The following is a 17694-nucleotide window of genomic DNA, read 5'->3' as shown; positions in this document are numbered from 1 at the left end:
AATTCTTTGATCCTCAAGGGTCTTCAAAAGAGTGTTGCTAATTAATATCGCATTTGATTTACAGAAGAAGAAACTGAGGTACCAATAGGTTGATTCAACTGTGCAAGGCACCAAGGAACAGTAGGCCAGGAAGACCAGTAAGTCAGTGAACCAGCATAGTCCTGACCCATGCTATCATTTACTCTGCCATATCTCTCGCAACTCATTTCTTGCCAGAGCTAGGAACTGTACGGGATTAGGTTGGAAGAGGAATAGCCCAGGAGGGACATGACAGCAGTTATTAAAGAAAAGAATACATCTTATTTCCCTCCAACACATGCAAATACATACATATAAGACACACACTGACAGCTCTCCAGGCACTCTCCTAGCTCCCACACAGACACACAATAAATTGTTAGTTTGCATATCCGCAATGAAGGGGATAGAGAATATAACCTACATAGTAGAGTTACAAAAGTTAAGGTCTTCAACATGGTTAGATGGTTCTAGCATTTTTCCAAAACAAATTCCATAAATGTTATGTCCTGAACAAGTGGGTTACATAGATAAAGTTGATGTTGCCCCAGCTTTTTGGTAATGGCTGTGTGTGCAATTTTATAATTTATAGTCTATGGCAGATATATTTTTTTTCTGTAGGAATTTGAAATCCTTCCTAATTTAAAGATCCTCTCTTAATTTCAGCCTTCAAAAAGTACTAATTTCACCTCGCAGATAATGGTATCTAAGTATTTTAGCCCTTTGCTGTCCCTGGCATTTTAGTATCAATTGCTGTTTCTCTCTTCCCCCAGTGGTTGTTCACCTATAGTGTCATCTACATTTAAATTTTACTTTAGATTTTGATTTCCTGATATTCCCAGAAGTATGCTGAGGAATGTGGCTTTTACTAACCAAGTGTTCTATATGGCTGAGATGTTCATGTCAGATCTCATACACTGATCCACAAAAAAAAAAAATGATGCTAGCACTCCACTGAACAACGAAAATGCCAAGAGAAATGAAATGGGGTAAAAAATAAAGGATACCCAAGCCTCTAGTTCCTGAGGAAAAACATACAAAGTGGGCAGAGAAATAGTCAAGGGCTGCCTTGCCCTGCAAAACCTTGCAGTTAAAAGTGGAAACCCATGCACCAGAGTAAGGGCTACCCTCTACAGCAGCATGGAACATTCTCAGGGAACACAGAGCCAGTCCTCTTCTTCCTGGCCTGCTTTTTGAGTTAGTCTTTGCTGCCAAGAGACAATTCTGCATAACTTTTTAATTAACATGTGTCCTTGCTGACAGACCCTGTGGATGAGGCCCTTTTTCCTTCTTATTATGGCTAAGGCTTGAGATTTAATTACTGTGGAAATGAATCAAGAAAGATGACTTGGGGCAGAGCTTTTCAAATGTCGGCAGAATAACTCTATTCATTCTCTGCTCTACAGCTTCAGAGTCATAGCTTCCTGAGGATGATAGCTGTTAGCATAATCTGTGGCAGGGGATGACCAGCTGGGGACCCCACAGCCCAAAGGTAGAAAAATGGTTGTTGGCAATTGGGAAAGTCTTTGGACAACAACTTAAAGGAATTAAGGAAAGAGTCTTCTATGAAGTGGCTGATATCTTTAATGGCAGGAGTTAAGAAACTAGAGTCCTCATCTAGTCAGATCACACAACATTTTCTTTTATAGACAAAATGGAGGGAAGGAGGATCTTTAAAACCATCTTCTCTTTCAGGGCATGATATATCAGTCATGCAAATGCAGTGAAGCTATTAAAGTGGAAGCCTCTAGCAAAACACATCTGATGAGCAAATAACACGACCTTCAAATGACTTTGAAAGCGAGAACATGAAAGACACATGCGCTACCTTCTCATGCAATCCAGTGCTCGCACAAAGAAATCCTTATGTAGCTGGTGCTCATCTCTCAAGATGGAACACTGTTCCAGTGTCACCGACATGGATGTTCTGTCTTTGGCACTTTTGCAAGAGGTGAAGCGGATACCGTTCAGTTTGCGACAAATCTGTAAGTTACAGGGATAACAAACTTTATTATTCCCATGTAGTTTTTCAGGTAGCAGCCTTCCTCATCAGGCTTCTGGAAACATAAATTTTATGTTAATTTATGACTACTGATTGGTTCAATCTGCCCTCATGGACTGTAAAAAATTTACCATTCCATTTTCTTTCTTTTTTTTGGGGGGGGGTGAGATTTGGGTCACACCTGGTGACACTCAGGGTTTACTCCTGGCTATGCACTCAGAAATCGTTCCTGGATGGGGGACCATATAGGACACTGGGATCGAACCCAGGTCTGTCCTGGATCATCCACGTGCAAGGCAAACACCCTATCACTGTGCTATTGTGCTCTGACCCCTCCATTTTCAATGCAAGTCAAATAAAGAACATTTCTTTCTCTCTTGGTAGATGAGATGGAAGGCAATACTAAAACCACTTGATATAAGAAATATCCAGCAAAAATAGCCAAGCTTCTTGAAAGGGAGACCTGGTGATAATAATCCCAGCTCATAGGTGACAGTTTAATTGGGTTAGTGGGATAGTGGGGGGAAAAAGACATTTCTGGCAGCAGACACATGATTTGAATCTTCAATGGTGACTCTCATCCCTTATGTTCAAGTGACTATTTCCAGTTTCCATTTGTGTGCTCTGAGATATCATACATTCACTGTGGTAGATCAGCAGACAAGGGAACAACTAGCCAAACTAACTCCTCAGGATGCAAAAGGGAGTCTTATTAATTACACATTGATTGGGTGTCCAGTATGTGCTAATATATGTCACATAAGTTTGTGCTTTTTTCATTTGCATGAATCCCTGCAGGATAGTGGTGTAATTATTCTCTTTATACAGGGGAGGTAGCTGAGGTTTAGACAGTTTAAATCTGCACATAACAGGCCAGTTGAACAGGGCCAGGACACCAAGGAAGTCTGTACAAAAGAACTTTCCTTCACTTTAGGTTTCCTCTGTTCCTTTCTCTAATTCCTTCCTCTTGTGACTCTGGTGTAAATTAATAGCAACAATCCCTTGGACCATTGGTTTATGATTACCAGAAAAATCATTCTATTGTTTTCTCTTCCCTGTATCATGATGAGATTCTGATAAGAAATCCCAACCATTAATTGGTACATCAAAAATGTTCATCCAGGGACTGGCGCAATAACACAGTGGTAGGACATTTGCCTTGCATGCAGCTGACCCAGGACAAACTTCAGTTCCATCCTTAGTGTTCCATATGGTCCCCAAGCCAAGATCGATTTCTGAGCACATAGCCAGGAGTAACTCCTGAATGTCACAGGGTATGACCAAAAAACAAAACATAACAAAAATGTTCATCCACATGCACGTAAAATAAATCTAAAATGGTCTAAAATAAATCTAAAATAATGTATTTTAGTAAATCTTAGAATAAATCTAAAGAAACTAGTTTTATTATCTATTTTTGCAGAGGCCTTATCAGTAGTTCCATCAGAATGGAGTCCAGCCAGAGACTTGGCCATGTTTTCATTTTGATTTTGAGATCTTAATTAGGATTAACAAGCACTTGTTAAGCATTTGGTATGTTTTAACAATTTCCATGATTGTGAGATTGTGAAAACATGATTTTGCCACATAATATTTTGATTTCTATTTAGAAAATTCAAATCTTTTTCAATTGTAATTTAAAATTTATATATTTTGGGGCCCAGAGAGATAGCACAGCAGTAGGGCGTTTGCCTTGCATGCAGAAGGACGACGGTTCTAACCCTGGTATCCCATATAGTCCCCCAAGCCTGCTGAGGGTGATTTCTGAGCATTTCTGATTTCTGATTTCTGAGCCAGGAGTAGCATCTAAGTGCTGCCAGGTATGACCCGAAAAAAGCAAAAACCAAAATAAATAAATAAATAAATAAAATTTAGAAATAAGTGTTTTCTAGATTCATAGAAATAAAATAAGGATCTCAATAGATATCAAAGATAAAATTTTTTAAAGAATACTTTAAGTTGTAACTTTTTCAGACAGCTGTACTACACCCATGTGGTGCTAGAGCTTAGGTTCTGTACTCAGGGATGACTCTTAGTGCTGTTCAATTAATTCTACACAGTGCTAAGGATTGAACCAGGGTCACTTCATGCAAGGCAAATACCTTAACACTGTACTATCTCTCTGGCCCTAAGACAACCTTTTTTGGGGGGGCCACACCTGGTGCTCTCAGGAGTTATTCCTGGCTCTGCACTCAGAAATCGCTTCTGGAAGGCTCCGGGGACCAAATAGGATGCCAGGATTTGAACCACCATCTGTCCTGGATCGGCTGTGTGCTAGGCTAATGCCCTACTGCTGGGCTATCTCTCTGGCCCCTTAATGCAATCTTTTTTCTTTTCTTTTGTTTTTTTTTGTTTTTGTTTTTTGGTGTTTTGGGGCCACACTCACTGATGCTCAGGGATTACTCCTGGCTATGCACTCAGAAATCGCTCCTGGCTTGGGGACCATATGGGATGCTGGGGGATTGAACTGTAGTCCACCCTAGGCTAGCACCAGCAAGGCAGACACCTTACCACTCTACCCCACTACTCCAGCCCCTTAATGCAACTATCTTAAGAGGATATGTAAGTGCTCTAAATTTATTTATTTATTTATTTATTTATTTATTTATTTATTTATCTATTTATTTATTTTTCGGGCCACACCCGTTTGATGCTCAGGGGTTACTCCTGGCTAAGCCTCAGAAATTGCCCCTGGCTTGGGGGGACCATATGGGACGTCCCGGGATCAAACCAGGGTCGCAATCTTTCCTTGGCTAGTGCTTGCAAGGCAGACATCTTACCTCTAGCGCCACCTCGCCGGCCCCAAGTTATTTATTTTTTATGAAGATAACATGTTTATAGGGTCCAGGAGTAAAAATGTTATCATTACATCTGCCACATCCCTCTACTGTACTCTTCCACCATAGTCCATAGGACCCTAAATTCAGGAGGAGGCATAGATATAGCATCGGAGTTGGTAGTCAGGGTTCTAATTTCTAACTTTTCTAAATTTATTTCAAAAACATTCACTTAACTTAGCACTTAGAATATATTCAGTGTCTAAATTCTGGAATTATAATTTGTGTAAATATAATCAAGACCCCAATCTAAATGGTTTTCTATATTTCAGTTGGAATGCAAAACATCAACAAAGGCAGAATTATACTAGATTTCCAGGAGACAGGAAATGGAAAAGCTGTTCGGAAAATTTCAGAGAAGCTTTCTAGTTCTTAATGCAAATATACTAGAAAGGTCCCTAGTTTGCTATAGGACTAATAGAACAAAATTTTAAGCTTACCTCAAAATGTTATTAATAATAAGGTAATTATCTGGGAGAAGGCCAAATTTATACACTCATTCTGGTTGTCATGAATTCTTCTTGGCTGAAAATCATTCATTCATGGTAAATGTGAGCAAACCCTATTTAGTTTGTCTACCATTTTTAGAAAAGAGATTTTGGAAGTGCCTAACATGCATGGAAAAACTTTGATCACATATGCAAATCCAAGATACATATGCTCAGAGAAAACAAATAGTTGTGTTGGCAACACACACGCCTTCCCTTTCTCTAGCCATATGACAGGAAAAATTACAGTATTTCAATGTCCCTAAGTGGTCCCAGAGGATCAAGTTGCTTTCACATTGTTATTATTATTCACTATCATTCATTATTCACACATTATTGTTAAATAGCAAATACAATTTACTTGCCTTTGTGAGCATTTTGTGAGAACTCATAACCATAGTATTCTTTTGAAGATATCAAGAGCATCTACTCTGGGGAAAGAACTATTTAAAAACCACCTTCATCTAATGCAGGATAGTGCAAAATGGGAGCAGTGCACACAGGCAGCCTGAAAGCAACGTTTCATCTTGTTATCTTTGATGCATTTTCTGGGCCTCAAGAGGGCATGAAGAGAAGCTAAAGCAGCTTTCTCCTGCCTGGCATGAGACAACTTCATTTATATAGATTCTTGGTGCATTATCCATTCAGTTCCCTCAGAAAACAGTAAGAAATAGAAGTAGTAGGGGGCAAGACTATGGGTAGAAAAATGAATGGAAGGTACCAGAAGATTGGGAGCCCTAAAACCCCCAGTTAAATGAGAACATGGTACAGTCATTCATCACAAAGATCACTAACATGTATTTTTTTCTAATGAAAAGATCCTTTTCTAATCAAAGAATCATTGGGTCTTAATGTGGAACAGAATTCACACGTTTGTGTGAGCAAGACATGAATGGTTACCAGGAAAAAGCTTACATATCTAAAGACTGGGTTTGCTCCCTCTCTCTTGATGCTAGTTTCCTCAGAAAGAACCTGGAGTGAAAAAGCAGGCAGATCTTCTACCCTAAGGGCTCTGTAAAATGTGAAATAATCCACAAAACTCGAGCTCATTACACCCAGATCAATCCCCTAATAATAAATTCCATGCCAATATCTAAATTAACGAACACATTTACAAGCTCATTAATTCAGCAGTATGTCCAGGAGCCTTCCTGAGGCTGAGAGTAGGGAATCTGGTAACCACACTCTGTTGAGACCAGATGTCTAGAGCAGCGCATTAAACTTCTAATGGTTATAGGGGTGATTACCATTGAAACCAGCATTTTCAAGGAAAGCACAAGCCCTCCATTTTAACCTGCAGGCAGTAAACAAATCCAGGAGCACAGGAAGGGCCAATGTGAACAAGATTCTTGAAGGCATATTTCATTCCTTTGTTTCGGTCTATTGACAGAACAACCAGCAGCACTGAAAATACCAAATTCACTGGATAATAGAAGATGACATCTGGTAACCCATAGCTCATGGTCAAAGCCCCACAAAGCAGATAGGTAATCATACTCCTACTGAAACCCAACTACAATCATGTTTGTAATCAAGGTGTTTAAATAAAGATATTAATTAAAAAAGAATAAAGTGAGGAGAGAAATAAATACAAGTTCAAAGAGAAGAAAGTATATTTCATGCTAAATGGGAGCATAGTCTTATGTAAGGGAATGCTATTGTATGAATAATATTTAGTATCTTCATTAATAAGTGAAAGACTATAATAAAAATCTCTATAGAATAAAAACAAATTCTTGGTCCCAGGAAATGTGATTTCACGGGAAAGAACTTACCGTTGCTGCCAGCCACATGATTTCCACGTTCTTTCTTTTTTTGGCTTGGATATTTTGGTGGAGATTTTCTAATAATCCTTTTAAATCATATTGTTCTTGAAAATGCGTAATGACTGGGAAAAAATGGGGCGGGGGAGAAGGAGGGACAAAGGAGAAAGTGTCAGTATTAAACTGCCAAAAGTTTTCCTCAACATATTTGCAAACGTTATTTTCAGAGCAATGAATGTCACTAGAAGCCAAGACTGTCTAGAGATGCTCTTAGTTGTGAAACTCTCCAGTCTGATTCTTTATTGAAAAATGGTCCTCAATTTTCCCATTTCCATTTCTCTGTAAATGTGGTGATGCTGACATGGTTACATAGCAAATCTTTTCTTTACCAAGATAATAATACTTTGATAATAATGACAGTTTCTGACTCACTTCATCAAAAAAAAAAAAAAAAAGCAGAGAAGAGATTTGAGTTAGTCTTTCAATTTTTGCTACTGAGCAGCCAGTATGAATTTAAAATATGATTAAACTGAGCATCTCAGTGATTGGACAAATATGAACAAACACTCAAATAAAAATATGAACAAACACTCAAATAAAACAACAACAACAACAAAAAGGTTGACAATCTCAAAGAGCTACAAACATTGCATTGCCAAATGTTCCTTGAGGCTAAAAATCTATCCTGATTTAAACAGAGCTGCTATTGAGCATAGCAAAAACCTGGAAACAGGAATAACATGAGGGACTGGAGCAAATGATATGAGAGAATTGGGTAAGCAGCAGAAAGTAACCATTGCTAAGCTCTCTACATGCCAAAACTAGAGTAGGGCTTATAAGTGACTTTCATTTGATGGAAGCAATGGGTGAAGGATGAAGGCAATAGACATTATGGCCCACGTGTTCCTGAGGCTGAGTAAAGATAGATTCAAACTATAATGCAGTGATGGGGCTTAAAAACTTTCTAAGAGAGCTGTTTTGTTAGTGCTGTATGTGTGAAAACACTCTATATTCTAGAGTTGAATGCACTAACTGTACAATGAGTACCCTAGAGCTTTCATGGAGGTTAAAGGCAGGAGAGAAAAATACCTAAGAACGGAATGGTCTCTACTTCAGCTTCCCATTACATTAGCAAGTAGGAGGCATCTTTCTGAATAATTACAAAACATGACACCAAAGAGTTTTGATAATGGCAAGGCTTTGAACTTTCCCAAACTATTTCAGATATTTCATTTTACTACATTCACTTTTTTAAAATCACTTAAGAAGTTTCTGATTTTAATTCCAGAGTAGCAGAAAGGTCCTAAGGAGCTTTGCTAGCAAGCTCTAACTAATGAGGAGTGTAAGAAGTTGGTAAAATGAAAATATCTTTACAAATCAATCCTACAGAATCTTTCATTTCATTGCCACTGGCTTGTGGAAGTTTGGCTACAACTCTGATATGCTCTGCCTGGGAACCTATCTTCAAAACATTCAGGTCGATTCTTTAGTATGATTTCACTGTAGTGGCTTCATGAGAAAATGATCCAAGGGCCAACTGTGATTATATAACACAGATGCTTCTTCTAGGAGGTTGGAGTAAAGACATTCTATTATTATGTAGGACAAAGCCCATGAATACAGACAAGGAAGTGTAACATCCAAAATATTGAAGAGTTTACAAAGCTCAAGATTATAGTTGCAAGTAAAGAAATTAATAATAGTGTTTCAAAATTTATATTAATAAGTCATACATAATAAATCAGAAATCAGGCCTACCATACTGATCTTAATGTTAATATACGGGAGCCAAAATATGATCCAGGTCATTCATGAATTAGAATTACAAGTAGACATTGAATATTACGTACAGGTATTTCAATGACATAGTAATTGCTCTTGACATTGTGAGAAGGAACAGTGGGTCAGATAAATGACTAAGAATAATCCTTGTAACATTAATTTCTGTGTCTTTCTATGTGAGTGTATGGAACACACATATACTTAACTTTGTATGTATGAACAACTAGGTTAAATAATATAATAAAAAGTATTATAGTAAATAAAGTTCAAATATTATGAACTTTAGGATAAAAGATTTAGGATAATTTATTTTTACCTGATTTTTCCTGTTATTTAAAACATCTTAAACAGGCATGTCATGGCTTTAAATAAAGTTATTTTGGAGAAAGAAGGAATTGGAGTGTATAAATAAGAAAAATAAAAAAAATTGGAAAAAGAATTAAAACTCTTATGATTCCTTTTATTAGGGGCATGGAACTCTGAGGCAGTTCTCAGGGAACTGAGTGCTACTTGTGGTGATACTTGTCCAATCTGGCTTGTGGTTCAATGCCATGGACTGAGATTGGGGCACCACACAGTGCCAGAGAACAACGGGGCCAGCCCAGAAGTGCTTCCTATCTCCAGGGCTACAATCAGTAATGCTCAGTGGCTATGCAGTGCTGGAGCTCAAAGCATGATGAAGTGCATGCAAAGCTAATTCCTATTTTATTATCTGGGTCCCTCATGATTCATATGACCTCAGACTTTAATAGGGGCTGGGTGTATTTTTAAACCATTATAAAACTGAAGTAAAGTGCAATGCAGGGTTATCAGATAGACCAATTAGATAGCATAGGTGACTGGGAGAAAGTGATCAAGTCTATGGAGAAGAGCTGGGTGTGTATGAGTTTCTAGCAAAGAAAAATTTTTGTAAAAGGACAATTCTGTTGGGTTGGGAAATATGGGCTTCAAAACAACTAGACCAGAGAGATAGTACCAAGGTTAGGATGCTTGCTTCTCATGCATCCAACATTAACTTGGTCTCTGGCAATGCATATGGTCCCCCAAGTGATTTTTAGTATTACCATTATTTCCCTTCTACAAAAAAGAGAGAGAGAGAGAGTAACTGGTAAATTTTAGATAAAAGAAAATGGAAAATTCTTCAGATTACAGTCTAAAAACACTAACATAACTGACTTTCAAATGAATCTTGAAAGCAATATGGGATAAAAAAATTTTACTTTGAACTTATCCTCTCTATTACTCTCCTTCTTCCCCTCCTTTCTCCTTCACACTACTAGTAACCACTCCACCTTAAAACTTTTATTTTCTATTTTATGTTAATATTTGAATACCAGTCCTAGGACACCAAACTGATAGAAAAAAATTGCGTAGCATTGATTCAAAAAACACTATCTTATGTCCAGTATGTTCAAGTTACCTTTTCATAAGGGTCGTCATCAGAAAAAAAGTCAAGTTAAAAGTCTAGTCTCTAAAAGAGACGATCACAGGTATGGTGCTTGTCTTACATGTAGCTAACCTGGATTGAATCCCCAGTACCACAATTGGAGGCCACAGTTGATTTCCTGAATATAGCAGGAGTAGTTCCCGAGTGCAAGAAGCCCTGAGCAAATCCTCGTTTGGCCCGAAAAGAAAAAAAGAAAAAAATGTCTAGGGACCGGAGCGGTGGTGCAAGCTGTAAGGCATCTATCTGCCTTGCCCACACTTGCCTAGGATGGACTGTGGTTTCCCATATGGTCCCCCAAACCAGGAACTATTTCTGAGCGCATAGCCAAAAGTAATCCCTAAGCGTCACCGGGTGTGGGCAAAAACAAAACAAAACAAAAAAAGTCCAGTCTCAAAGTCCTATGTTGGTAATTTGGTAATTTCTCCCAGGTCTACCAGAATCTTTACAATTAGCTGGTGGCAGGGAGAAACAAAGCCACATTAACACAAGCTTGTTCCCTCAGGATTCTGAATCTATAGAACAAAATATCACGATTTCTCAAAATGATTTAGTTTCATTGTTAACATGTAAATGTCAAATAAGCCATTTTAAGCAGACTGGAATTCCTAAGTAGAAATCAAACAATCGGGCATTCTTGGTCGTTTCTCTTCCAACAGACAGATACTATCAATGACCCATAAAGAATTTACACTTTTTCCTCACAACACAATTCTTGAGGGATATCATTTTAAAATTAGCCAAAGACTCAGGCCACAAATTCTATTTCTGTAATGAGAAAACTCATCTTAACTAGAGCATGACCATATCACTCTGACACTTTGGTTATTGCCAATATTTTTCCCAACAAGACAAAAATTGTCCTGCACACCACAGAATTCAAGCTCTAGTTCCATTAATAAATGTATTTCTACTCAGGACTCATGTGTGGATGATGTATCACCTAGAAACAGAGGGACACACATGAACATAGATTGGTTTCTGTTTTGAATGAGTTTGCCTGTTTGCAAATATTGCCAATACGTTTTGCTATTGATACTCATTCCTGCATTAATTGAACACTACATTTAGGCTGAGCAATTGAATTTCTGTAGCGAAATCCAATGACAATTCTCTCTATTTTTAAAAGGTGGCAAATTACCAACATAGAGTGTTTTTGTTGTTGCTTTGAGGCTATACTCCTGGCAATACTCCATACCCACCATCCTATCTCTCCAGCTTTCATTTTACAATGCCATTTACCTATAAAAATAGAATAAATTGCAAAATATATTTTTAATTATTATGTAAGCTTTTGGTTCTCTACATTGCACTAACAAATGTAGTCAACACAGGGAGTAGTTGGAGATTTTCATCAGTTCTTACTTCACCAAACTCAACATTCACTGAACAGTCCCACCAACATTCTTCTGCTGTTCTGCTATGCAAAGACTGGACCTCTGGTGGGGGTTGATAAATGGAGACAGTGGGACAGTAGAGTTTTCAGTACAACTGATACTCTCCCAAAATGCCCTAAATCTCCCTTTCACACAGACTCAGTCTGCTGTCTGGTCAGCAAAAAAGAGATGTATGAGGACATCAGTCTGGGTCTTGAAGGGAGTCTGTGTTCTGGGCTGTCCATGGAGGGGGACATTGGGGGAAAGAAGGGATGATACTGTATCCTGTGATTGTAATACTCTCCAACATAAGATTTTTTTTGAATGAGGCTTAAGTAATAAAATGATGAGATATATGAGAGTAGTCACTGAATTATTGTTTTAAATATTAAATGCAACAAAAATATAAAATGATCACAAAAATAACCTGTTTAGGTGGTCACATCATTATGAGAAAAATTAGATTATGAGAAAAATTAACATACATGTTATAAGGCACCAGCACAAAACAAGCATTGAGAGTTAAGTTTCAAAATTTTTAATAATGAAGATTGCATCTGCAAAGCCATTTAATCTAGTAACAGAATTTAAAAAAAACACTAACAAAAATATTCTTTAAAAAATGCTTTTAATCCCAACTCTTTTCCTTCATTCATGTGTGGTCTGAGCTAGGTTCTTTAACCCTGTTGTCCCTATTTTTCTAACTACAAAATTAGGACAGTAACCCTGTCATGCTCCGTGGATTTTAGTGGTAAACAATTAATAAAGGCTTGGCAGAAGAGGTTATATGATTAAATTCAGTGTCAACTCTAAAAAAAAGAGGGAGACATTAATAGCTGGCTAAGAAAGGATTCATTGCTGTAGGAAGGAAGTTGCCTCCTTCTGCAAGAGGAAGAAAATATCCAAAGTCGAAAAAAAGTCTTTCCTCATGATCATATACAACGTAGATTATCACAAACCTTGACATGCTTAGTGTGGTTTTTAACCACTGCTCCCTGACGGAATGATAAAACAGAAAAGCCCTGTAGACAATTACTTTGAAGACTCATTTCCTCTTCGATAAACAGAGATTTTTCAACATTCAACACAGTTCTAAATCTGAAAGTGTCCTGAAGCAAAGGTAGAGTTGCGACAAGGGACAAGAGCTGGACCATAAACTCTCAGCTGTTGAACAGTGATGCTAATGAGAACAAGAGACCAACTTCATCATGTTGCTAGACTAACTTCAAATGGAAATAACACCTTCCCAGCACCTAATCCACCTAACACCTAATTCACCTACTTCTTACTGTATAGCAAGCACCAAATTACATGGGAACCAATCACACCTCTGATGTCAGTTCTAGTATTCCATTCACCTTGAAATCAGGACTAACCTGGGAATAGGCACCTAGCTGGACATTATTTGAACTTGACTCAGAACTTTGTTGTCCTGAGATATGCCTGTAAGCAGTTTTGATCCAGCTGAGAGAAGTTCAGGACTCCATACAGTGGAAGAGGAGAGGAAAGATATTTATCTTTGTAGCTGAGCATGATGTGGAGAAAAGAGCATGCTTATGTGGCTATCCTGGAGTCACAAGAGGATTGAATGTAGGGGATTCAACCCAAAGAGGAGCAGAAAAAGGAATAGGGATCTTTCTAAGACTATTGCATCCCTGAATCAACCCCGTGTGAAATTCTGTGGAATTTTGTTTTGATAGTCAGAGCATTTCCTTGATGGTTCTCATGATAGTGAGTTGGGGTTTCTGTCACTTGCAATCAACAGCATTCTAAGCAAAGTCCTGATTAGACAGGGATTTTCAACACTGTCTACATTATTTTAGAGATGAGAAAATGACAGGTAAGTCAGGATATTTCTGCAAAACAGCATATCAGCCACTTTCATAGTTTTAAGCAGACTCCATGCTCAGAAGTTCCCAAATCACATGAAAGGGCTTGGTCAGGGGTTCCAGTGGACAGGCTCAGCTGAACCCCAAATTTGTACCCTTCTGCCTAGGTACCAGTATATAAGTATGAAAAATCCAGGTTCTAGTCATCAAAATGAATCCATTCATTTGTTCCTGCCAAATCTCAAGAACAGACTTACTTGCTATGTCTGAGTACTTAATGCACTTATTCTTTTTTTTTTTTTTTTTTTTTTTTTTTTTTTTTTTTTTTTTTTTGGTTTTTGGGCCACACCCGGTAACGCTCAGGGGTTACTCCTGGCTATGCGCTCAGAAGTCGCTCCTGGCTTGGGGGACCATATGGGACGCCGGGGGATCGAACCGCGGTCCGTCTCCTAGGCTAGCGCAGGTAAGGCAGGCACCTTACCTCCAGCGCCACCGCCCGGCCCCTAATGCACTTATTCTACAAGCATAAATACAGTAACACTTTAGTCACAAAAATATGAAGATGGTGTGTTACCTGGAAAAATAACCTTGTACTGCACAGAATTACTAGAAACAAATGATATCTAGGATTAAATACATAAAGAGCAACAATAATATCTGTAATTTATAAGGATTTGTATTTGTAAGCATAAAAATCAATGCATAAGCAACTATGTTCGTGGTCTACTGTTTACAATTAACTCTATAAACTACTCTTTACAATTAACTATGTTCATGGTCTACTGTTTACATGGTCACTGTTTACATTTACACCATTAATAGAATACTCTGTTAGGGTACTCTGAGAGTACTGTATTTTATGTTGGGTGGTGAAAATCTTTTGTATAATGAATTCTAAAACAATTGTAGTAAAAATCTACTGGCAAGAACATAAAGGCTACTAGGTGAATGCCACTGGGATGTCATAAAAATGATATTCTCTTAGGTACTGGAAAATATCTTGAAAATTAGAAAGTAAAAACTCCCATGGAAACCATATTTATTTAAATTATTCACTTTCTAGGTATGAAAATTAAATATAGAAAATTAAATATCAAGCTCCTAATCTGATCAAAGCTTAATATTTTTTACCAATATAGTTACATTGTCTCCTCATAAATGAATTTCAAGATTGAAATGCCATAGTAAAGGAAAAGACAAACTTTGAAGGGAATTATTGACACATATGAAAAAACAGTATGTTAAAAATTCTTTTGGAAGTTCCCACTCACTACTTACTGTACAAGGAGAATCACAAGACTCAATTTTCAGGCATGAGAATAAAACCGTAACTTTTTGTTTGTTTGTTTGGCCACATTGGCAGTGCTTTTGGCTTACTTTTGGCTCTGTGCTCAGAAATCGATCCTGACAGGCTTGGGGGACCATACAGGATGCTGAGAATTGAACCCAGGTCCATTCTGGGTCGGCCAAGTGCAAGACAGTGCCTGAATGCTGTGATATCTCTCTGGCCCCACCATAACATTTTTTAAATCTATTGTCTTAAACTTTTTAAGAAGTTTTTCATAATTTTATTTCAGAACTTACAAGCCATCTATCTAAAAATCATTCCAAAGAGATGGTAGATGCATTTATAGGCAGATCATTCCAAGCACCTAAAACTGGTCTCCTCAAGATTGTTTTATATGCAGATGACGGAAAATTAGATTTTGTAACCCTCCATCTGAGTCTCCTGTTACCCAGCCAGTACTGCCTGAACAGAGTAGCCTGGGTTCTAATGATGAAGCAAGTTGTGTCGCCAATTTTCTTCTCCCACACATCATCTTCAAGTTTCTTGTATTTCAACCCAATAAGAAACAAAAAGGCCTACTGAGAGCAAATGAGGCATACACAAGGCTGGAAATCAAACCAAGGATAGAGTTATCAAAGTTGAAAACAGAGTGGAAAGTAGCTTTCCAGGCATCTCCTGGGACACAAGCCTTTGCCCTGGTAAGAAAAAAACTCCTTGTACAGAAGAGACAATATGGTAGACCAGATAGCCAAATGTATTACAGAGTCTTCTTCAAAGAACAATAGGTCACCTCTTCCATGCCCCTCCTCTCTCTAATAATGTAGAAGAAACTTTCTGTTAAATTGCCACCACCACCCAAGACAAAGGGAGAAACTTGAGAAGATTGGGCATTTCCCACTAGCCTTGATCCTGGTTTCTCTTTTTAAAGCTCCTGAAGGCAAGTATAAATGAGATCTTGAATATTTCAAACTAAAGTATAAAATATCTAAGAAAGTCATAAATGAGATAAAATAGAAAAAGAGAATTATGGAAATATAGCTGCTTTGTAGGCTCCAAAATGAAAGATTTAATAAAATATACATTTTAATCCATTCATATGGATTATTTTTATAGTTTGAGGTGACCTTTAGTGTGGCACTCACATATTTCATAGTTTATTGATAGCAACAAAATGTATTAATCTCTGTATTATATCAGATTTCTTTATTCTGACTCACCTCATAAAGATAATTTTATTTTTGAGTTTCAATTTCTCCTGTGACTTCAAAGAAGCATTTTGCTTAGTCTGGAGTTTTTATAAAGAATGAGAAGTATGAAGAAAGAAAAGTTGAAGAAAACGAGGTCTCCCAGCACAAAATCAAACAAAACAAACTAAACAAAACTCTTCACTTGTGGATTGGGGAAATGCTTGAATGTGAATGCATGAGAGAATTTATACTCAACCACTGGGAAAATGAGATCATTGGGAAAATTTTTGAAGTTAAATAGAAGTGTTCAGTTTAGTTGCCTCTTCTTTTAAATCTATTTAAAAGTTGGCACAACTTTTAGTTACCTTTTATTGTTCGACTGATTGTAGGCCAAGAATGAGTAACAGGAGGCTAGGAATAATCTATGAGACTAATTGTGTTCAAGTAAAATTCAGGTATTTATTTGCAGAGAAGAATGTTGTGATATTTTAATTTTCCATTTGAAAACTCATGATAGAAGAACTTTTTTTGGGGGGAAGGGCACACCTGGTGACACTCAGGAGTTACTCTTATCTATGTGCTCAGAAATCACTTCTGGCTTGGGGGACCATATGGGACACCAGAGAATTGGACCACAATCCATCCTAGGTTAGCACCGGCAAGGCCTTACAACTCCGCATCACTACTCTGGCCCTGGAAGACTTATTTTGAGAGTGAAAATTTTAAGAACTCATATCTATCAGAGAATTCCATAAAGAAAAAAAAAAAAGGAAAGATAATCAGAGAAGTATTGGTTAAAAAATCATTGATATTTAAATAAAAAGGAACTGTGGGTAGGCTGTTTATTTTGCATGAGATGACTCAGGTTTATACCCCTCATCAGCCTCTGAGTTTTATCAAGTGTGATCTCTGAGCACAGAGCCAGAAATTAACCCTGAGCACCACCAGATATGGGCCCCAAACTAGAACAAATGAAAACCTCTGAAATTCAGACAATTAACTATTGACCCATTACTTACTTAGGACTATAGACATAATAAAGGAAAAAAGTTTTGATTAAATTAGGCAATTTGATTCAAACTTTACAAATCAGGCTGGGTTGATAAGTTGACAGAAGATAAATAACTCTCTTGGGATCTCAAATTGCATGTGCTAATGATCTTACTCATCTCTTACATCCCTAAGCACAGTGTGACATCTTCTCATCACACAAACTGTCACTAGCAAAATTATCTTTGTTTCTTTGGTGAGATAATCGTAGAGTGGACTTTGAATGACATAGACACACACACATGTATTAGCTATTTTTATTTAACTGACGATGAAAGTAACAAACTATCAAGTAAGGAAGAGAATTTTCACTGTGCACGAATTCTTAGAAAATACCAGTACTATTAGTTCACTGAACACATTTTGGAGGAATGAAAATACACATATCTATGCTTGTACACACACAGAATTGCTTATGAAATTCTGAGAATTATTTCCAAATTAGAAGTAAGTTATCCAAAAATTATTCACCAACATCCAAGTTATAAATAAACTCCTACTAATCACTAATGCAATTTTTGTTTACTATATTCATTTTCCAACTAATTAACAAATTTAAACTAGCATACTGGTTGCTAAAATATCTTCCCATGCTTGATTTTATTTTGACATAAATAATAGGTTATGTGA

General features: G+C 37.4%; 1 protein-coding gene across 1 annotated transcript in view; it reads right to left on the bottom strand.

Annotated features, from left to right (window-relative positions):
• INPP4B (inositol polyphosphate-4-phosphatase type II B) overlaps positions 1 to 17694 on the bottom strand; it is a 620782-nt gene that overhangs the window by 56247 nt on the left and 546841 nt on the right. The window contains exons 23-24 of the mRNA XM_049770019.1: positions 7121 to 7233; positions 1847 to 2001 (exon numbers count right to left, since the gene is read on the bottom strand). Of these exons, the coding sequence (XP_049625976.1) occupies positions 1847 to 2001; positions 7121 to 7233 (268 nt within the window). The remainder of the gene's footprint in view (positions 1 to 1846; positions 2002 to 7120; positions 7234 to 17694) is intronic.

This window comes from Suncus etruscus, chromosome 3, assembly GCF_024139225.1.
Source record: "Suncus etruscus isolate mSunEtr1 chromosome 3, mSunEtr1.pri.cur, whole genome shotgun sequence".
Lineage (NCBI taxonomy): Eukaryota > Metazoa > Chordata > Mammalia > Eulipotyphla > Soricidae > Suncus > Suncus etruscus.
This window is presented reverse-complemented; position numbering and strand designations above follow the sequence as displayed.